The sequence below is a fragment of the Bombus bifarius genome, unplaced genomic scaffold, assembly GCF_011952205.1.
Source record: "Bombus bifarius isolate JDL3187 unplaced genomic scaffold, Bbif_JDL3187 scf7180000007966, whole genome shotgun sequence".
Lineage (NCBI taxonomy): Eukaryota > Metazoa > Arthropoda > Insecta > Hymenoptera > Apidae > Bombus > Bombus bifarius.
In genome coordinates, this window is record NW_022884352.1 from 7,526,742 (window position 1) to 7,549,173 (window position 22,432).

General features: G+C 33.2%; 4 protein-coding genes and 1 long non-coding RNA gene across 7 annotated transcripts; 3 read left to right on the forward strand and 2 right to left on the reverse strand.

Annotated features, from left to right (window-relative positions):
• Positions 1-11,119: 11,119 nt before the first annotated feature.
• LOC117212019 (thioredoxin, mitochondrial-like) lies at positions 11,120-12,040 on the forward strand. The gene is made up of 4 exons (XM_033456492.1): positions 11,120-11,236; positions 11,310-11,509; positions 11,582-11,705; positions 11,778-12,040. Exons 2-4 carry the CDS (start codon positions 11,337-11,339, stop codon positions 11,889-11,891), a joined length of 411 nt encoding a protein of 136 aa, XP_033312383.1. The 5' UTR covers positions 11,120-11,236; positions 11,310-11,336; the 3' UTR covers positions 11,892-12,040.
• Positions 11,872-16,396, reverse strand: LOC117211543. The gene is made up of 8 exons (XM_033455569.1): positions 15,406-16,396; positions 15,054-15,334; positions 14,778-14,970; positions 14,597-14,711; positions 14,337-14,504; positions 12,871-13,120; positions 12,611-12,788; positions 11,872-12,525 (listed from the first exon to the last, which is right to left on the reverse strand). The coding sequence occupies exons 1-8, from the start codon at positions 16,198-16,200 to the stop codon at positions 12,253-12,255; spliced, it is 2,253 nt and encodes a 750-aa protein (XP_033311460.1). The 5' UTR covers positions 16,201-16,396; the 3' UTR covers positions 11,872-12,252.
• On the forward strand, positions 13,263-14,319 carry LOC117212087. Its single transcript, XM_033456611.1, has 2 exons — positions 13,263-13,764; positions 13,887-14,319. Exons 1-2 carry the CDS (start codon positions 13,697-13,699, stop codon positions 14,203-14,205), a joined length of 387 nt encoding a protein of 128 aa, XP_033312502.1. The 5' UTR covers positions 13,263-13,696; the 3' UTR covers positions 14,206-14,319.
• Positions 16,397-16,542: 146 nt separating the features above from the next.
• LOC117211443 (thioredoxin domain-containing protein 11) lies at positions 16,543-20,840 on the forward strand. 2 transcript variants are annotated; one of them, XM_033455437.1, is made up of 11 exons: positions 16,543-16,922; positions 17,165-17,375; positions 17,452-17,682; positions 17,770-17,976; positions 18,093-18,290; positions 18,360-18,603; positions 18,688-18,799; positions 18,869-19,166; positions 19,229-19,459; positions 19,544-19,737; positions 19,801-20,840. In XM_033455437.1, the coding sequence occupies exons 1-11, from the start codon at positions 16,711-16,713 to the stop codon at positions 20,297-20,299; spliced, it is 2,637 nt and encodes an 878-aa protein (XP_033311328.1). In that variant the 5' UTR covers positions 16,543-16,710; the 3' UTR covers positions 20,300-20,840. The 2 variants fall into 2 exon arrangements, with proteins under 2 accessions (XP_033311328.1, XP_033311245.1); XM_033455354.1 differs by having other exon boundaries at positions 18,360-18,799; positions 19,801-20,299.
• LOC117212268 lies at positions 20,718-22,012 on the reverse strand. Of its 2 annotated transcripts, none has more exons than XR_004488426.1 (3): positions 21,746-22,012; positions 21,305-21,451; positions 20,718-21,200 (listed from the first exon to the last, which is right to left on the reverse strand). It is a non-coding gene; the product is annotated as an uncharacterized LOC117212268 (long non-coding RNA). The 2 variants fall into 2 exon arrangements; XR_004488434.1 differs by having other exon boundaries at positions 21,299-21,451.
• Positions 22,013-22,432: the final 420 nt, after the last annotated feature.

The following is a 22,432-nucleotide window of genomic DNA, read 5'->3' on the forward strand; positions in this document are numbered from 1 at the left end:
TATTTCGTCTAATCTATTATTTTCTTCTTTATTTATTCATTCGCAATTTATTGGCCGGTGATTTTCAATCAATGTCCAGCCGGTAATTAAGTTAATACTCTTCTTAGTATCCTACGATAGTTACCGCGTACGTTCATTGTTACGCTAAACGAAAGACGGTTGAGAATAAAATGGTACTCGGCTCAGAGTTGTAAGGCCGGATCCGCTTGAAAAGGAAACGCTGAAAAGGGTGAGCTTAGAAAAGGTTGTTATGCTCTGCTTTATCTTGCCCAGGATGATCCCAAAAAATCGATTCAACGGTTATTTCTTCGAATCGCACCCTTCTACAACTGCGTTGCTCGGAATCCCGTTCGACTTGTTTTTTTTTTCTTGGCAAAGGTAGGTCATTTTATCAAAGGGGAACGTGATAAAAAAAAGAAGAGTTGGATATAATTTACAATTCATCGTAAGCAAATGAAGAACAATAATAAAAGAAATTTATACTCCTGTTACAGTGTACTTTACCATCAGTGTTATCTATCTCAAACCAGACGTCAACCGGAAATATTGGTCATAGTGTTAGCATTTCATCGATAGTGTTGCCCAAGTAACCGCATGCAGATCAATTTCCTTGGTGCATGATCCATTGATCTCGATCAAATGGATAATGAATGCATCGGATAACGGTTACGATCAATAACTATCCTACGGTCTAAGACACTTTATCGTCAAATCTTCCAGAGCTCCGAAAATTCCTCCGCAGTTCCTTAGAAAACAGAATCCATCAAGTTAATTATTTCAAATTGATCGAGTTTAATCTACTTCCTGATATTCCACATAAATCCAAAATTTTCTATTCAATGATGTATTCAATGGAAAACATAACGTATTGGACATTTATATATGGTTAGATACTAATTACATTTTCTCTAATACGCCTGAGCAAGAACCATGATTAGAGCTAAAAGAAAATATTCAATCACTGGTGGCTTGATGAAATTGTTAAAAATAGTTGCCATCGGTTACTGGTGTTTGATGGACGGTTTTACGAGTCCATGAATGGGTGATGCGTATCGTATTTTTGAAGGTAAAACGGCACGTGAAAGGAGTAGAATAATAGTTTGGCAATCGTTCAAGTATTTATAAGAATTCATCAAGAACATAGAATTTGTGAACACGTGTACGGCTCGCGACAAGAATCGTCTATCACGAAGCCAATATCTTTCCAACTTATGTTTTATGTTACAAGTATGACGAAGCGGAGAATGATCGGGGAAAGAGGAACGATCGGTTAAACGTTACATCGAGCTAAAATTGCGAATTAAAGTTGCGAAGAAATTAGATTCCTGTAATTTCGGGGAAAGAAGACTCTAATCCGTAAGAGAGCAAATACATATTAGAGGAATTTCGAAGGTCACCTGTAACAATGATCCATAGAGAAGAGTTTTATTAAGCGCTAGAACGATGACGAGCGAGGCATAACTGTCGACGAATGATCATGTAATGTGTATAACGTAATGTTATAACAGTAATAAAGTGCGTGTGCACTGGTAGTATATCTGTAATAGGTGTTGGCCATTTCAACATCATGGCCATCCAGATACTTCCAGACGTCCGTAGGATTATTCTTATTCATTGTTTTCATCCGTTATAGAGACTTGAGATGCTTGCCATGTTTCTGCAATTATATAATATACTATATAATTCGTTCCTTATAATTCATTAACGCGAGTCATCACAAGAATGCTATTGATCAGACGTCAGCTTGTTACCGAGGAAAGTTTCACAATCGCAGAATTAAATTATTCTAAGACACTGTTTGACATAAAACGCTTCTAAATATTTTGAATATTCCAAATCTTCCGTATAGCATATCTGATTCGCGTAAACATCGTTGGAATAGGTCATCTTGGATTATTACTGCGAAATATATCATCATCTTGTTTGCATTACATTTCAACATATTTTGATACCATTCACTGTACAGTTTATTTTCTAGGCAACTATCCAAGGTAAACGAAATAATCTTTCACGAGCCACCAGCGAACTAGATATTATTGGCGAGCTCGTTATTTCAACGACGTCGACATGCCCGGTGATCAGTAATTTTTTTCGTTTCATCGTCCATTGATTCCAGGTCGAAACGAGACTGATAGTACATAGCCGCTTTGACGAATATTGCAGAAGACTATTTTTACTTTGATCCTTGAACATTTCTTCGAAGTACTAGCTTAAAAATCAAAGACCAAGAACAATTTCCAAAGTATGTATTATTTACTTGTTACGTTCGCTTTCTGTTTTACGTTTCGAATTTGCATAGCTCGACTTGCTTATTAGTGCCTTAGCGATAACATTATTCTCACTCCACTAAGTATTCTAATGTACAAATATTTGCGAATATTACAGGTATAACCGAACGCGGTCTTACGCGATACTCATTTCAAATTGCAATATTGAAAAGTTAATCAAATGAAGAAATAATGATTGGGAAGAATCAAATGTGTCTCAGGTAACCGGACGTTACATTGGCATGCAGACAACTAGACTAAGAAGAGGGTCAGAATTACAGATTTATGCTAATTGGTAACTTATTAATATTGCTGATATCATTTACTCGCAGTTGACCAGCGGGTACTGCGCCATTTTCAGCGCTTAGAAGCACTTAACGTACGTGTAAGAATGTTACTTTAATTAACGCTCATCCCTTCCCAAGTATTACGTATAATCGAGTTCCTATTTATTAGTTAGCCATTATAATGGCACGTTCGCTGTTTACTTATCAGTTAACGGTTTCTTCGATGAATAGAATTGTCGTTATGAATATTTAATACAGTGAGAAATTCATATCTTTTTTCAGATCGAAATTTTTCCGTTTTCCTGCTTGTGTCAATGATTAGCACATTGCGAAACGATAATTCCTCTTCAAGACATCCGAGGAATCTAAATAACAAGTGAAGACGCGCTAAGAATCGTCGTGTTATTTTCCTTCCGACGTGTTTCACAACGTCTGTCTTCATCTTAGAGTAAATATTGCATCTCTGTAACCTTCGAAAGATGCAAACCACAAAACTTTCGTAGGTCCTTCTCTCGACATCTGTGGCCGTAGTACTTAGATCTTAATCGATGCGTCCGTGAATTTAACGCATAAACCTTTCACCAAAACGTCACGATCTCGTGACCCTTTTGCATCCGTGGTATCCACAGTTACATCAGTTTTCTTTCTTCGTGTACCGGTTCGTGCGAACGTTATAACTCGTTGAGGTACGTAAAATCGATGTTATCATATATCGACTGGTACCAGTCATTACAGAAATATATAAAGTGAATCACTATGAGTCACTTTGTGATGCAACTTTTTCCAATGTTTTTATCGTCTCTCTGGAAGTTGTAAATTAACGTCTCGAGAATATCGATGAGCGTATAGTTAACTTGATGATTTTTATGTAGTGGATACGTGACGAACGTATAGTATTTTACACTGGTATAAGAACAAGTAATAAGAACTTTCTGGAAAATTACCAGATATGATATGTTAATACGTATATCTCGATCGTTGAACAACACCGCAAATTGACTACGCTAATTATCTAGAACCGTGAAGAGATATGCTTAATAGTAAATGTCCGTAGGCTTGAAAATAATATAATCAACGTCCTTGTCGTTCTTTTATGCCGACGCAGTTTTACATCCTCTGTGAAACGTTGGTCGCGTTCGCGGTTGAAAATTCTGTGTCACGGCCCACTTTATACCTTCATTTTTATTATCATTAACTGGCCACACTCGCTTTGTTTTTCCATTGAATCGTAGTGACACGGTGCATCCCACAATTCGTTAATTCCTCTTACTCATTGCTCGTTTCATATCCTCTTTACTCATCTCGTTGCTAATTCCAGGCACGAAATATTCACGGTCACAATCAACTGCAGCCTTCGTCGGGACGAGCTTTCACTTCAAGTTGCATCAATGAAACGATAAGTTTTTTCTGCGAGGATCATAAGAAGGAAATAATAATCACAAGAAGGGAACGTAACAAAAATTCAAACTTGATCCGGTGCATCGACAAACGGTCTTATGCAACGCGCTAGAAATAAAGTTACATGAAAGGTTCGACGCTGTAAATCGTAAACAGCGCAGGTGGCTAATGTAGCGCCATGCATACGAACAGAAGATAAATTGCTCGAGCACAATAAAGATAAATTTTGCTATACGTGATATCGACAAGAAATTATTCGAATCTGTCCATTAGTAACTTGCTGTTAGAATCGACAACCTATCATTTATTTGGACATTTCTTTTCCACCGACGCCTCCTCCTTTCGTTCAGCGCAAATCGACCGATTCTTTTCCAACTCAACTTGTGACTCTCCCACTGTGTCAAAACTAAAAGTTCGATGAGCTCGAAACGGGACAATTCACCCTCGCTGAGCATCAGATTGCAGTCGTAAATCGTAGGGAAATCTCCCTGTTAAAATCCGCCGACAGAATACCCTTTCCAGTCTATGAAATTTTTATTTCACAATCCTCTTACGCTCTTTCCATAACAATCGTTTTTAACTTGAAATGGAGAACGTACATGATGAAACCATCATAGTCGTATCTTGTCAAAGATCGCTTTAATACTTCTCAGATCAATATCGGTTCCTCAGTCAACCTTCCTGTGCTAACTTTCCGCTGGACGAAGGCGCTACTGCGCCTTATTCCATATTAGAAACACAGGAATCAGATTCCAAGGACGCTGAATAATATTCCACAAACTGTCCAGGTATTGGACCTGATTCTGCCACAGTTAGTATGCAAGCCCATAAACGGGAGAAATGAGAAGTGGCGCTGGAAATAAGTCAGTTCTGATTTAACGATCATAAATGTGCGAACTAGTATATCGGCAAAGGCCGCGCCCTGCGCATCCGTTTCCTAGTGGCCTACTAAAACCAACGTTCTCCTTCTCTCTCTCTTTCTCTCTCTCGTTCTCTTCATGTCTGTACGTCGTGGATGAAAATAACACCATCAAAGCAGGAAGGCAAGCTAGCTGGTTTACGGATTAGAAACGTGAAGAGGGAGGTGGGTCGAAGGAATGATAGCGCTCCTATCAATAAGTCAGGCCAAGGGAAAGGAATATATTCGATTGGAATCGATTGAACTTTGAATGATCAGCTTTTTATCTTTACCTAATGGATATTGTGCGAGCTGTAGGCATCGCGTGTCTATCAGTAGAAGTGGTAATCCAAGAATTATACACGTCACGATCGTTTCCAACTCACCAATTTTAATGAAAGAATTGACTTCAATTTATAATCAGTATATATTGTAATTTTTCTTCTTTATGAAACTCAATATTAAATTTTTCACGTTAGAAGATTGAAAACGACAAAGTTAATGTACCTCATAATCGTGCTATACATATAATTATCTAATCGAGTTAAAAGTTCCCTCTTTGACACAAACTTTGCTTTCAGGCTTACACCGGATTACCTTTGATTTTAAGCAGTCAAAACCGTGAAATCGTTGGTCAGTGATTTTCACTAGGGCAACGATTCGTACTGAACTGAAAGTAATACGCTGGAATTGTGCTTCCGGAGTTTTCAAGCTGCTGAGCTTTTCAAATGTCTTCCAAGTATCGACCGGAGGCTGGCAGACCTGTTCGAGTTCGCGTCGATTTTATTCTATATCATAGGTGGGTAATTTCATTAGTTTAAAAAAGATGAAAGGACAAGGTAAGGTCCGTCGCAAACATTATAGAATTTACAGCGATGAAAATATGTCGACGTGTAGCGATTGCTCGATCACGCGAGGCATATCATCAATGAAAGCTACATTTCTTATATCCTTATAAAGGTCTTATAATTTATAATTACAACCTATGGCTATAATATCTTAAGATAATAAAAATATGAACATTATAGACTTTATTAGAAGAATACTTGGACTTTTCGACTAAATTGATATATATTCCCACTGTTAAAGTTTTGATTCTACGGCCAGGAGAAGAGCGCTGAACATATCTCCCACATTCCCAGTGGATGCTAATTTAGGTCGTGGTGTCACACATCCCGAAAAGTGAAGCGAAGGTTTCGCAGTAATGCTGTTAGCGCGAGCGTTACGAAAAATTAGCACAATGACGATGCAGGCAACATGTGATAAAGAGTTTCATGACATTCGATTCGCAATTGTTATTCCCATGGATCATGAAGGGTACGTCTAAACGAGATTAGAAAAGAAGAAAGCAAAACTAGGACGTTGGATGCCTTCGGGTAGCATCGTTTTCACTTGCAATTCAACTCATTTTGCACTCAATTAGCGATCACGAGTATTAACTCTCTGTATGGAAGTTCTTCACAGATGGTTATGTTCTAAATCATCTTTAATTTACTGTGAACAGATCAGGAGATCTCTCGGGTTTTTTTTCTCAGTGTCTTATAAAACTTAAAGTTATATGTAGCTTTGTACAGTATTATTATTTTATCCTTGAAGGAAGTTGATTATCGAAACGTTTGTTTCTCCGTCATGTAACAAAAATACTAGTCGAGAATTACCAACCAGTTAGCTGGTGATAATACGATAAACGAGCACGTCTGCAAACATTGGACGTGTTAACTCCCCGATTGGATCATTACCGCTTCGAAGCCCAAAGCGGGAGAAATGTTTCGACGCTTCCAGAGATTTTTACGCTCCATCGGGGAACGTAGACCGTTTAATTAAATTGAGCGACGTTTCGTGGGAGACTACGTAATCCACGGGAAATATTCAATGAACTCCAATGTCGGGACAGCTCGGTGGCCCTGATTAACAGCAAACGAATAAAGAAATCTTAGTAGTTAATTTCATTTCTTCAGAATCGAACGGTGTTCCAATTTAGAATTCATCCCAGGAGAACGTATTTTGATAAACGAAATTGTCAACGAAATGGAATAAAATCTTAGTGACTGTAATAGAATATTTATCATTTGGACGACGTACATAATGAAACTTAATTGCTATTCCCTGAAATGTATTTCTATCGGACATTGTATTAACTTAAAGTTGACAGAAGGTTCAACGAAGTTGAAATCAACGTACCTATTAATCAAGATAACTTAATGAAAGAGTAGGAAATTGAAATACTTGGTACGTAAGGGAGTCTACATAGTACCCAAAACACATTTTCTGGGGAGTAGTGGGTCACCTATTCTAGTCAGCATGCTGTCGGTCAGATGAAATCGTAAATCGACGGTTACCATAACGACTAACGGTTCTCCCTTTATTTTCCTACCCCAATGTCATAGTATTCTGACTAGATCCCCTGGCCCCTCTATTCTCTGCGATTACAAACTCAGCTCCTCCATTCAAAACCCCCGGCGTTCTATTTCTTTTTTCAGAGTTTTCTATCCTGCCTACTGCTCCTGGCAATTCAGCAATAGATTTAATTTCAATCGAGTGACGAGGAAAACGTACCAACGTCGAATGAACTGGTAATAATATTTCAATCCATATTCGTAACTGATTTCATCCCCAAAAACCCATTTTCAACCCTCGATTACCGGAACAAGATGAAAGGTATGGTAGTTTATTTGAAATAATGGACTTTCAAAGAGAATCATTGACGGCTGTAATAAGTGCAGTAATTTCTTTCCTATTTATTTCACAAGCATTGTTTTTAAACTTTCCATATATAAAAGAAATAATTGCTGAATGTATCAAAAGCCTCAGGTATTTAACTTAAGATAATACTATTATTATACGTCCATATTATTCTATTTTATATTTATTATATTTTTTTATTATACAGAGAATTACTCACAAAATTATGGCACTCTTCCAGGAATATCACCCGAAAGTCGCCGACACAAAATTACGCATGAATATCGAGAATTCTAGATATCAAACAAAATAGAAACAAGAACGCAGAAAAATCCTCTCATAGCCTTGCTTTGCGTGAGTGCATTTTAAAGGAGGTCGCTCTACCATGATATAGTGTATTTTCGCTGCAGCAGTCGTTGCGGCGTCGTTGCTGTATAAGGGAACAGCTTGGTGCTTTTACGCAATAAGTAGACACACGAACGTGTTGTTTCTTGGCGAGATAATACGTGTGTTGTTGGTTGCAAGAAAAAATTTCTACGATTAAAAACATCAACATGGTCACGTAGAAAAATGGTCCGGTGACCAAGGTAGCCAAGACCTTGAAGACTAAAGCTGACTAGTTTGCTTCAAAGAAACCATCTGTCTTGAATGTAATGGTTCACGTCATATCTCAACGATGCTCTATCTTGCGCAACATCCTTCATTTTAAACCTACAAAGTTACATCGAGTAAATTCTAACATCTTCTCCTCCTCCTTATTTCATTTTCATCGCTGACTTATTTGGAAATCGTATCAACAGGTTTTGGTAAGGATCCAGAATTTATTAACCGTATGAAAAATCCAGTGATTTCATGCGAGAAACTTTCATTTTTATTATCATACGCATCGTTGCGCTATAAAGATGTGGCTGATGAAACATCGTGTTTATTGAAATTAATAACGAGGCAATTGAAAGTGTGTCGCGACTTTGTTTCGACGTGAAAGGAGGGAACGATTGTCTGCTTCTTGTCGTGTCGTGCTGATCCATGAATAGAGGCTTTCCCATGGAGAAAATCTATTATTTTCATAAGTACGCCCTCTCAGAACGCGCGAAGAAACGGATTACGTAATGTATTTTCATTTTACGTAACGACCATTACAAAACTGTAAGCAATGAGTCATCTTCCAGTCAAAGTCAGAGATCAGTCTGATCTAGTTTCTCCTGTCGGGTATGTATCGCAAAGGAGCAAAGTACGATCTCTTGTAAATCTAAACAGTAGTAATTTTCATCAGTACTTAAGTAAAATGTCTTATAATTTAATTTACAGGTTTATGTCCTTGTTTTGTCTTTTCTATTGTTTCTATGAATCCTTATTGCTGAAATCCTTTCTTTGGTATCTCTGTACTCCTTTATCATTCTTGCAACTCCTTTTCAAGTATTCTTACTATTTCTTTATTACTGGAATTCCTGTTTTTATATCTTGCATTTTTGTATTGCTGAAACTCCTTTTCCTTGATCGTTAATATTTTATTTCTTATTCGCATTACTTATTATGATATTCCACTGGTATTTCATTATTATTCCATACTGCTTTTTTTGTTACTACAATTTCTCATTTCCTGCAACGGTTCTCTTGTTACTAAAAAATCCTCCTAGCAATTTCTCCCATCGAAGTCTTCTACGATTCTTTCCTCTTTGGCTCATTATGCAAATTTTAAGCTTCAATTTCGTCGTGATGGAATACATATATATCAAGAAGGCATCGCCAAACACTGTACTCGGAAAGAGTTGCGAATCAGAACAGAGCTTCCAGAAATGTCCACAGCCCTCAAATGATCGTCATTTATAAATATTGAGAAAGCAACTCCTATTGATCACAACAAAGAAGCTCCATTTCTTTACATGGTACGCTATTTTCTTATTCTTAATAGAATAGCAAATGTTCAGACAATTTTAATGATCTTCAGTACAGAGTAATTCAAAGTGTACAATAAGGAACCGAAATCTCAATTAGAACTGTATAAAGTGTAATTTAGCCTTGATTCAATCGCTATTCAAAAACATTGAAGAATATGTTGCGAATCGACCCTGAGTGTCATGATATCAATCGGTGCCGCCACATAATGCTTTAATTTAGGACCATGCTATACAGTAGAAGCTTTTGCACCTAGCATTCGTGCTCATTACATCACTCTAGGCGTGAAATTCAATAATTAAGTTAATGCTTCTTTCATCAGGTGAAAACACAGGATATCTCCTAATTTATTCGTATTGTATCATTAGTCGGGAATACAATAGTAATGAATAGAAAACATTTAATGTTATTGGACAAGGTGAACGATCATCAATATTGCAAACTAATTACTTTGACAATCGTCATGTGTGAAAATAAGCTGGAAAAATGGATTCCTCTGATATTCGTAGAAGAATCGTAGCATTCGGAAAAGGAAACTTCGGAGGATATATTATTATTCAAATTCTATTCATAATATAAACTTCTAGGAAGTCTTCAGTGAAGGCTGTAATGATAGTCATCAGCAGTATTTTTTCCATAGATGTATTAAAATGAATTTTTAAATTCGTAAACGTAAAATCTAAAAAATTGTAAATAATCAGTAAAGAAGTCATGGCTGTCGACTCTGTCGATAATAGACAATACAGTAGAGTAAACTCTTCCAATTGAATAATTTTAGTCCACTTCATAGAAGGAATTTAGTCATTAGATGTTTCAGTGTCATAACGTATGCTTAAAGGATTAGGACATGACCGAGGTCCAAACGTTCGAGGCCGCAAAACGAGAGTAGGTCATTGGCAAAATGACTCGCCAGTTCAAGATACCAAGATCAACGAATTAAATGGTCAGCGGTTAAATAAAGGATCTAATAGCATGGACAATTTCTTTAGGAAAGTATTAATGAATAAAATAAAATAAAATAATATATTGACGATGGCAAAATTTATAACAAATTGATTCATTATTTATCTCGTGGCTATATCTTCTACACGTTCAAAGGTGAAGAAACAATATTAGACGAAATGAGAACTCTCTCAATAAATGATTTCTAAGATAGGGTTCCCAAAGCTTTATCCTCGATCAAAGTCATGGCTACAACACAAGTATTTTACATCGCTTTTCCACATGGGTAGGTATTTATAAAATAAATTGATCTTAATCCTTGAAAAGTTGTGATGTGAAAATTATAATTTGATTACTCCATCAAATTCAATTATAAATAATCAGATAGAATTTAAACAATTTATACAGTGTTTTAACTGTATGAAAACGCTTGTTAGAACAATCTTACACTGTTTTGAAAAATGCATGTAATAAAAAGATCATCGGTATTTGTTTAAATAGGATTCTCTATTCTTTTTATACACCAATCAATTCGTTTTTTCTATTTTTTATTTTCTTTAGTGATTCTTTATAAGGATAAACACATATAAATATTATTTTCAATCGTTTAATTATGTTTATATTTAAAAGTTATATAATTTGTATCATTATTAAATATACACAGTTCTATGAAATAACAAACATGTACAGCGTAAATCTGTATTTATTGTTTACCGAATGAAAAGTTCTCAGCTGATTCGACGAAAATGAAATCTATACAAACGACACCACGTGGAGAATTTATTTTTACGTTGTTGGTTATTTTATACCTAACCTCATTCAATCCCAATCAACAGTACGGTACAATCTTCCGAACAAGAGTTTAGGTTAGAACTGATCAAATCGTTATTACGTTTTAGAATTTATTCGTAGTTACTACACATCTGCTACACGTCGTAGGTTATTCTATATCAACGAAACATTAAAATGTTCCGAACTGGATTGAGAACTGTACGTATTGCTCTAGGAACAAGAGCCTTTGCAAATGCACCGGCTCAAGAACAATCGATTTCAACTGCTTTCAAAGTTCAAGATCCAAAAGATTTCAACGATCGCGTTAAAAACTCCAAAGTGCCTGTGATCGTTGATTTTTTCGCAACGTATGTAAAAATTGGACTGTCATAATGATTTTAATGATAAATTTATCATAATAAATTTAATTTGATTTATAGATGGTGCAATCCATGTCGTATGCTCACTCCTCGTATAGAATCGGTAATCGCAGAGAAACAAGGAAAAGTTTTACTGGCAAAGGTTGATATCGACGAGAATAGCGATCTTGCCTTAGATTACGAGGTTATTTCTTATTTTTATAAATTTGTTACCTATCTTGAAATAATGAAAATAATAGAAATTTTATATATGTAGGTTGGCTCTGTTCCAGTCTTGATCGCAATGAAGGATGGAAAAGTTTTAGACAGAATTGTTGGTCTCCAGGATGTAGATAAACTTAAACAATTTGTAGATAAGTATTCAGAATAATGTAATCTAGTTTAACTGTAATTTTGTTGGAGTAACCTTATGGTTACTAAAGTACTTGTATAATATTGTATGGTAATAAGTGTATAATACAGTATAACTTTTTATTTATATATATCTCCAGAATAAACCAATTGTAAGCTTCTCATATATATATGTGAAATAAATTGTTTTTAATATAATAAACAGATAAAATTTAATTGTTTAATTATTTACAAAAATTTGATATATCTATTTCGTGAATAAAGAAACAAATAGTTGGGATAATGTATAAAAAAAAATGTAAAATAAATTTCAAAATGTAAAATAAATTTCACTAAAAGTATGAACTAGTTGATAGGTTTTAAGTATAACTTCAGATTATTTAGGTTTCGGTAGGTAAAGCTTGTAGAAGTTTTCTTGCCCTTTGATAAGCAACAGATTCTACCTCGTCTTTATTTCGTTCATTTTCTACTTTCCTTACAACATCCAAGCCTTTCCTTAAAAGTAGTTCTCGAGCCATTCCTTTACATCCTTCAAAATATTCTAAAACTATTGGAAAAATGTCATCTGGAATATAAGCTTCATCTAGCAAATTGTCAATTAACCAAATTTGTCTTATCTTTTCAAACTTCCATTCACTTCGTGCATATTTCCACTATAAATGAAGTTATTATAGGTAGAATTAAAAATTGTTTCATTTTGAATATTACCATTTTAAAAAATGACATCATAAAAGAAACCTTTGAAACATAATTAAGTCCTTTCGTCATTGCTTCAATTCTACTGGCCATCCTTTTTTTATCCTTTCTTTGCTCAACTTTTTGTTTTTTTAATTGTCTTCTAGAAGGCTGTCTTGGAGTTTTCGAGTTATTTTTATAAATTTCTTCTGTATCATTTAAACCATTTGTTGTATCTATACTATTGACAAAGCAATTTTCATATATATAATTTAATATAAAAAATAATTAAAATCTAAATATGAATATATAGTAATTTTTACTTTGCTTTCTTGTTTGGTGATGATTCTTCATCGCTCTTCGTGTCTTCTACATCCTGATTCTCTTTTATCTCAGTATAGACATTCTCCTCTTTGTCATCTTTAATTATATTTTCATCAATGTTATCATTAATGTTGTTTCTTCTTTTTTTATTTTGTCTTTTACGTTTCATGTTCCGCTTATTCACGTTTTCCACTTGATTAGTATCACATGCAGAGGTATCAACATTGTTATCTATTTTATCTGTAATTTCTGTAAATGATAAATTCAAAATCTATAAACTCGCGTTATACAGAATCTTGAATAAAATTCATGTCACAATTATGTATATAGGAACATGAATAAAATTTATTAAATATCCACCTCCCGATTTATAGTTTTTTTTCATTCGTTTTCCCGATTTTGAACTTATAACCTTAAATTTTGACGTATTTTCCAATCCCATCGTATAAATCACTTCAGTGTTCTATGCATGAATATAATTCTGAATCTATAAAGTTGCAACATTTAAAGTACTGATAATATTTTTGTAGCTGATACTAAATAAAAATTAAGCAACAAATATACGAAAATAACTGTTTCTACAGTTAGTTATCGTTGAACATGTGTATGGACATGGACACGTCTGTTCATAGCATTAAACAATATTGAACGATAAAAGGACATCGAAAGTACAAATGTCTATAAATATCTAAGTGATATTTATTATTTACAAAATAAAACGTAAAGAAAGAGAAATAACACCAAATATAATATATATATATAATATTTGGTAAAATTAATACGTGAATTTCCAAATTAGACGTTGAGCAATTCTTATTTGTAAGAATGATGCATTTAAAATTAATAAAAAATGTTTTACATCTTAAAAGTAGCAAATCATTCTTAGAGAACAGGTATATTTGAATACATGATACTCTCTTTTCTTGTATTAAATCTTTAAATTATTCGTATTAAAAAAGAGGTTAGGTTCTTTAAGTATTTTGAAACTATGATAAAAAGTGACATATTGTTTTAGGCAATCTTTTCTTCAAATGTGTTCCACCTTACAATATAGTATCAATTCAAAGAAAACAGATGAAGATGACGATGATTATGACAAGCCTTATAAATACTCAACATCTAAAGCAGCAACATATCCTGCTAGACGTACAATTGAAGGTAGAAGTCGACCAAATTGTGAAGGTCTAATTATAGGCTTAAGCCTAGCTGTCTTTTTCATATACTTTGGTATCTTGAGGGAAGAAAATGATATTGATGAAGCTATGATCAAAAATATTGACCCAGCAATTGTTGAACAAATATATGGAAAACAAAAGGAAAAGTATAAAACATGAAATTGAATAATCTAATGGAATCTAATTTAGTTAACAATGTTTATTTTAGAATTAAGTAAGATATATACACATGTAAGTTCTTTGTTAAATAAAGCTATAAATAGGAATCTATAATGGATAGAGTAATTCACCCCATATTATATTGTTTATTATCTTATTCCATTCTATGGGTGGATGACGATTAATTGTGTCTGGTATACATTTGTCCCATGTATAATGCCATGATGCTACTACCATTGTCATTATTAATATTATTGGACCTTCTGTTCTATTTGAATATACTTTAATATTAACAATACCTAGAACATACAAATCGTGTAATTTGTAAGTAATCCAATAAATTGACAGCATTTGCAATTAGTTGACAATTGATTAAAAGTATTTCACTTACTGCATGTGCTATAAGAATGAAATAACCACTTAAAAAATGTATATACAGGCATAACTTGAAGATAAAACTTCATTCTTGTCAACAAACCTCCAAAGCTGATTAGTGCTAATCTGAGCTGTAAAATGAACTTATGAATTTTTCAACCATAATCATAATCACAGTTTAATTATTTATAAGGTACCATGGTAAAAACTACATAATAGACCCAAGTTGTTGGCATGAGGAACAGTAGAATAGTAAACAATAGAGTTCCTACAAACAGTTGATCAGGTTGATATTGGCAAGAATCAATTCTTTCTCTCAATGGATTCTTCTTTTTACCCAAAAATAGTCGAAACAAAGCAGTAATACCCTTTAATTGAATATTGAAAAGCCTGATAAAAAATTGAATTATTATTCAGTTTGCATTTTTGCAGTTTCTATAACTTATATATTTAATAACTTATATATTTAGTACCTTGCAGCATATACATAGATACAATAAGCATGAAAACTGACAAGTGCTAGAAGATCAGCTGCTATTGCTATTTGAAATGTAATACCAAGCTTTCCAAATAATACCAGTACTTCGAATGTAAAATCCATTACAGGTTTCATAAATATTAAGAATGTCCACCACATATGTATGTGGTATAGAAAAAATTTCCCAAGCATATTGTTTAAGGCATGATTTAATTTTAAACCAGCGGGTACACCCATTAGCCAGTTAATTAAATCCTTCAAAAATGTGACAGCCTTCTGTAAAATACTCATACGTTAAAATATTACCATTAATTTAATATTATTTTCAATGTATATTTTAAAATTACCTCTGCATTATCCAAAAGTATCTGAGATGGAGATATGTACTCAAAGTAATGCAATAATAACTGTAATATTGAAATTCCCAATAACATATCTATCATTAATGCAAAAACATAATTACCAGTTTTCAAATTAAATTTTTTGTTCTTTATTACAGTGATTAACATCCATTTGACATTCTCCAACCATCCATTAACATGCAAACCAAGAAAAGAATATTTTAAAACTGGTAATAACTTGTTGGTTATTTTAGCAAGAAAAAGGACTGGATAAAAGTATAAGAACATATGATACACAAGTAGTGTTTCTTTTACATAAGTACATTTTCCTTTCTTCTGTATTTCTCTCTCAATTTGCTTGTTTTGTATGATTTTCATTAACTCATAAAAGTGGTCTCCAGATACTGCTTTTTGAGCAAATAATTCTGTTTCTCTAAATGCTGATTGATCATATACTATAATGGCTGTATGACAGTGTAGAGTAGAAATTTTTTTATTGTTCACAATAATACCTTTCAGACTGTAGTCATAAATATCACACTTAGAGTAAAATGTAGAATTCAAGCATATATTAATCCAGTCTAAATATTTTTTATCTACATATCCTCTTTTGTGTTCGCTGCCAGAATAATATCCAATTATACTGGCACATTTCATTGTTTCTAAATTATCTACCTTACATACACCAATGACATAAAATTTTTTTACTCCTGTATTATCATCATACACTATTTTACCAAACATGTATCCAGGTTTTTCCTTGTAAAGCCTGTTTGGTAAAAAAATTAATAAACTTTTCATTGTAATTTTTCCTGTAATTTTTCATTAGTATAAAATACAATCACATAATGAAAACATTGTATTTATATATTGCTCCTTATCTGGACATAAATTCTCGTAAAAAGCATTAAACATCATAGAACACTTCTAATTTTTCAAAGCTCTATTTTCACTTTTCAAATATATTTATTTATAATATATACATATATTTAATATCAGTTAATCTTCCATAATACTTATTGCTTTCGATAGATACGAGAGAATATCGCAAACAACCCCTTCAATTTTAGTTGAAACAAACTATATGAATATTAAATCTTGTTCGTGCATTGATATGTTGACAAGCGCTCAGCTGTTTCCGGTTTGCAAAAATACAGATGGCTCGATCGAAATCCGTGAAACCCCGGCTAATTAGTTTTAATTAAATAAACAATAGTTGGACTGACAGTACTGGAGTAAACAACGAGTGTGTGATGAGGCTTTAACGCACGATATTCTCCTCCCTTTAATTTCCTTTTGGTTTAACGGATAATGTTGAAAGAAGAAGTTGAAACAAGCACGCCGAGAAATGGTGATAACTCGCACACGACTATACCAGATTCAAAAAGTAACGACGTGGCCAAAGAGTCGCATCAGAAGGTCGTGATAAAAGAGAGACTAACCAGCAAGATGTTCTCATACGCTAGAAAAATTATTCATTTTTTCCTTGCAATTATCTTGACCTTAGCTGCACTCCATAGTTCGTAAGTTTTAGGTTATAACGATTTTCTAGTTAAAAATTCATTAACTTTAGTGTGATACTGTTATCTCACTTTAAACATGGTTTTATATTTTGGTACTGTGCAATAGATACTTCGTAACTTGAAAGTATGGTATCAATACTGTACGAATACAGTAGCAACAAGTCATGCTTGTTTTTATCTGATAGTATTATATGTGTTATTATTGTATATGTTGTATTATATGGCGATTATTTTCATTGCAGTGCTCCGAAGGTATCAAAGCCTCCATTAGCTAAACCATTTTTTAATCAAAGTTCAATTGTCTTAGATTTTTATAAAGGACATTTAAGCGCTATGATAGAGAGGGTGACAGAAGCAGATTTTAGTTTTGTTATGTATTATGCTCCATGGGATGCAGAAAGCCAAGCTGTGCGTCAAGAATTTGAAATAGTTGCTCAATATTATCATTCACAGGTATCAAATATGTGTATATAATTAATTATTTTATAATCATACAATAATAAGACTAAGATATTTTTGTGATCCCCAGATATTTTTTGCTGCTATTAATTGCTGGCATCCAAACTCAGAATGTAGAGCTCAGTATAACAAAGTACAAATCTACCCAGTACTGATGCTTTATCCTTCAAGGGATTCTGGTATAGAATACAGAGGTATACGTACATGGTCATATATGATAAAATTTCTTAATACAATTATGAATCCAATTGTTAGGATAACACATAAAGAACAATTAACAGATTTACGTGTGAATTATAATGTAAGTATAAATAAATAATTTACATGTTGGATCTTAGTGTACATAGTTATTTATAAAACAGTGAGTTATTTGTTACTGTAATTGCAGGCTGTGGTAGTAGGTTATTTTAATTTTACTCGGTTAGATAAAACTCCTGGCTACAAAGAATTTTATAAAGCTGCTATAAGAACATTGGAAGAGGACCCTAATAGAGAATTGGCTTTTGCTGTTGTGACTAGTGCTTTATCTAGTGAAACGGAATATAATATCTACAAATTTCCATCTGCAAATTTATTTATGTGGAGCAAGTCTCTAGTAAGTACATGAAAAAAGTTTTTATATTTGGGCAGTGGTAAATACATTGGATACATAAAGTAGAAACATTTGCATATATAACACGATTAAATGAGTTTGAGAATTTAAATGTATAGAGGTATCCAGAAGACTCTGAATGGACTTCCGAAAACATATTAAATTGGATTAGCAGTTCTATTCATCAACCAGTTCTATGGTTGCAACCTCCTGGAGTAAAAGCATTAACATTAGCACCATATTTAAAGAAAGGGCCTGTACTTTTTCTTTTCACACCTCGTAATCCTTTGCATCCTGAAAATTACAATTTCAATCTAGTATGTAGCATTGTAAACCTAATCGCGGTATTCAAAGGATATCTAATAAGAATTACATTAATCTTTTAGATCAGAGAAATTGGACTCCAGTACTATAATTGTGCAGATAATGTCTTACCTAAGGAGATAATTCAGCATCTCAGTTTCAAGCGTCGCAATGCTATTGCGAGGCATTCGGAGCGAAATACATTTTGTGCAAAACTTTTGAAGGAAACCAAAAATCAAACAAACGATTTCACTACCAGCATCTCGATTCAAAAATGGATTAACGATAGTTGCTGTGTCAATGTTGTAATGAACAAATGTTCTTTATGTAAAAAGAACATATTAAATAATGCAAAAAGAGAAATGCCTGTCTGTAAACTTCATACTAATAAATTTTATCCCGTCTGTAAAGGTGCAGATATTTTCAAAGTTCCAGCTGTACATAATCCACAGCAGACATATGAAATCTGTTGTAACGAAGATCCTACTACAATAAAATACGAAGACAACCTTAAATCCAGGAGGTATGAAAGGAATTGTTTCTGTACTTCCTTTATTAGTTAATATTTTTATTTTGTTATTAAAAAATACAGAACATCGGCGTTTTCTGCAAATGAAGAGGATGTACGATCTGCAGACGTAGTAAAACAAGCATATTTAAAATCTGAATGTAAAAGATGGATAACAGGAAACAGATATCATCAACCTGTATTTCCACGAGATAATCTTGAACATCCGAATATAAATTTAACAAAGTCAGTGTGTAAAATTAACAAAACCTTGACATTAATAGCGATCGATAGTTTACATTATTTTTACTTCGCGGAAGGCCTGGGCATAGACCTTTTAAGTAGGAAGGATAAGACCGCTGTTGTGATATTAGATGTTGCTGTAAGTATTTGAATGTATTTTTATATTTTCACATATATTTAATTCGTAATTTTCTTTTTTAGCATGAGAGTCAATATGTCATGCAGGAGGATTTTAGTCGATATACACTTATACAATTTATAAATAATTATACCCAAGGCTTTTTACAACGCACATTACGTTCTAATAATTCAAGACGTTTTGTGCAAAAATTTAAGACTAAAGTTAGTTGCAAAACAAAGGACGTAAAAAGTGTGTGCGTACCAGAATTGACAACTGAAACTTTCTTAGATACTATTTTAGATCCAACAAAGGTAAATTGGGAAGAGTAATGAACATATTATAATGTTATAAGATAATGCCATAAAGAAAATATTAAATTTAATGATCTTTTTTAGGATGTGGTCGTAATGTACCACTCTCCTTATTGTGCATTTTGTAGCGCAATATTTTATGTGTACTTAACAGTAGCTCATTATTTACGCGAAATGGATCATCTTTTATTTGTAAAAGTAGATGGTGATAATAATGATTTACCATGGGAATATAATATGAATCGATTCCCATCTATTCTTTTTTTCCCTGCCGAAAGGTAATTATAATGGATCATTCGTGATTGTATTCTATAACAGTTCTCTAGTCTTCTTCGTTACAGAAAAGAGGATAGCACGGTGTATCCGTTTTCTCTGTCAGTTACAATACCGAATCTTGTGAATTTTATCTTAGCGAATTTGGATGGGGATTCGCATGTTGAAGCGCTTGTAAATATTTGTCAGTCTGGAGCCGGTATAGTTCCAGATGTGTGCATCGCTCGAACTCGTTGGCTGTGTCTAGATATTATTCAACAACTGCTTCGAGATTATCGAAAATTAATAAGACATATTACTCTATTAGGGAGATTAAGTGCTAGAAATAAAAGAAAAGTCATTTTACTGAAGTTGGCACACATTAAAGATATACACTTAATATTAGGTTCCACTATCGATCTCAAAGAAGATCAACACAAAGTAAAGCTTATCAGACAAAAATATAGGAGATATTATAAAAATATTAGGTCACTTGAGTTAGATAGCAAAGTAAATAGTACTCAAGTGGAAGAGTTACATCAGGAACAAAATGTTCTTGAAAGGAGAATGATTAAAAGTGAATTGTGATATCGATTTACAGATAGATATATTGCAATGAATGTTATTTTACTTAAGTCCTTTTATGAATTTGTACTAAATGTACAGTATATACCTCACAAATCATTTTATGTTATGAATGTAAAATATGTCCAACTGAATTATATATGTCGCGCGCAAATGAGTATCACAACTTATTTAAATATCTTTGCATTGTTTTTATGGATTTGTTTTAGAAAAATATTTCTTTATTACTTTGAAACAAAACATTCCCTACTGAATGTTGCAAAAAATTGTGTATACAATTTTTTTCATACACTTGTAAAAAATGTATATTCATAATTTGTTATTTAAACTTTTATAACAATTTTGCAAGGAAAGATATTTGTAACTGTCGTCCAAATGAAGATAGTAAGACATTGATAAGACTATTTTTTCCAGTACATTATAATTCTATACAGGGAGTGTACGTACATTAGAATTAGTCACCTTTGATTAATATTCATGACGTTTAATGTTAGAACAGAGAAATAAAACATACTACTGCGGATGTGCAATAGTAAGAAAATGACATATGCAGTAAACTATAACTTTCAAAATTTGTGTTTAAAAATGTAATATGTTTAGGCAAAATTAAGTAAGCTCTAGCTCTCTAATGTGGGATATCAATTTAATTCTTCATCTGGTATTGTGTGATTTGTGCATACATTTCTTAAAAATGTGTGTAACTTGTACATTTGTGTAAATATTGTTATACATTATAAGAATAAATACTATATGTTGGTATATATAATGATATTACGATAAATTAATATATTATTTATTTATAAATAGATAAAACAAAGAGTAGGCAAATTAATTATAATTACATAATTATTGCAACGAGTGATTAAAATATTAATTCATATCGTCTTGCAAATATCGTGATCGTCTGAAAAGGTAAACAAATTTTTGTATATTTTAATCGTACAAAATTTAACAATAACACGATGAATTTATACGAAAATTAAAAATTGATGTTTATCGTACCACAACCTTATATGTATGAAGATCGGATTAAAAATGTGATAAAATAGCGTGGGCCGAAAGTGGTCGATGGGTCGCGTAATCTTGCGTTAGTCATTCTCCCCGTTTGCCTGATTTATTTATGGGTTGGGCTACTTATTCGATGTAATGAAATTCCTAGTAAAATGACGCGTGATAAGAAACTCGTTTCTTCTATCGATTTAATTGCTGATCTCTGATCAGTATATGGCATTGAGTTAAAGAATCGTTATTTTGATCATTATCACGATCTTACGAGAATAAAATAATCTTAATAATCTTATTGTATTTAAGCATTTATACAATTCTATTAGTAATAACGTATACATTTTGTATAAGATATAAATTTTCCAATCCTTCATGTGTAGGTACATAGGATAGATCGACATTTAATTTAATAAATGTATTTAAATCATTTCGCTGAATACGTACCATAGATACGCATCTGTCTTGATTTTCCATATCCTAAATTCATAATTCACGATATGAAAGTACAGTTATGTTTTACAAGGTGCATAGACACGCGAAAGAAGTACCTGTTACGCGAATAAGATAAACGTCGTAACCTAAAAATTAGAACATGCATTTCTTTCTCAGTTGCCAAGACGAAAAGGCTTGAAAAATTTACAAAGGAGTGACAAGACTATCGAATCGTATAATTCAAATAACAAACTTTTGAACTCGAATTATACATTCGGAAGTATTAACTATGTTTCTTACTATTCGTAAGATCGATTAATTACTTAATAAACGATACATAAAAAAGATGACGCGGTGGAGAAAGACAGAAGAAGCCTGGAGATGGCGTAGTATTTGATCGGTCGAGTCCGATGATTCCAGTGAAACTCAGTAACTTCAAAGATGGAAGTAATCGTCAGCGCCTCCCAGTGAGCAGGATCATAAAAAGGAAGTCGGAGAAACATTCTGTTTCTTCGTGGTCTCCTCTCTATGTGGTAGCATAACTGTATGACCGTGTGTACTGTGCCGCTGACAATGAGCCGCGGCGGTGACTGTGATAAGTGATCGTGTACCCTTCCTCGTCGCTAAACGCGTAGTGGCAGTGGAGAAAGATAGTACGTCGGCCAAGGAAAGAGTCTACCTCTTGATGACTCGCGCTTT

Excerpts from the sequence above, each read along its gene's own strand:
- LOC117212019 (XM_033456492.1), top strand. The coding sequence starts at position 11,337 with ATGTTCCGAACTGGATTGAGAACTGTACGTATTGCTCTAGGAACAAGA. Across the intron at positions 11,510-11,581 it reads ATCGTTGATTTTTTCGCAAC|ATGGTGCAATCCATGTCGTA; the intron begins GTATGTAAAAAT and ends TTTGATTTATAG. Across the intron at positions 11,706-11,777 it reads ATCTTGCCTTAGATTACGAG|GTTGGCTCTGTTCCAGTCTT; the intron begins GTTATTTCTTAT and ends TTATATATGTAG.
- LOC117212087 (XM_033456611.1), top strand. The coding sequence starts at position 13,697 with ATGATGCATTTAAAATTAATAAAAAATGTTTTACATCTTAAAAGTAGC. Across the intron at positions 13,765-13,886 it reads AAATCATTCTTAGAGAACAG|GCAATCTTTTCTTCAAATGT; the intron begins GTATATTTGAAT and ends ATATTGTTTTAG.
- LOC117211543 (XM_033455569.1), bottom strand. The coding sequence starts at position 16,200 with ATGAAAAGTTTATTAATTTTTTTACCAAACAGGCTTTACAAGGAAAAA. Across the intron at positions 14,505-14,596 it reads TCATTCTTATAGCACATGCA|GTATTGTTAATATTAAAGTA; the intron begins GTAAGTGAAATA and ends TGTATGTTCTAG. Across the intron at positions 12,789-12,870 it reads TCACCAAACAAGAAAGCAAA|TATAGATACAACAAATGGTT; the intron begins GTAAAAATTACT and ends CTTTGTCAATAG.
- LOC117211443 (XM_033455354.1), top strand. The coding sequence starts at position 16,711 with ATGTTGAAAGAAGAAGTTGAAACAAGCACGCCGAGAAATGGTGATAAC. Across the intron at positions 17,376-17,451 it reads CTCAATATTATCATTCACAG|ATATTTTTTGCTGCTATTAA; the intron begins GTATCAAATATG and ends TGTGATCCCCAG. Across the intron at positions 18,291-18,359 it reads AAAATTACAATTTCAATCTA|ATCAGAGAAATTGGACTCCA; the intron begins GTATGTAGCATT and ends TTAATCTTTTAG.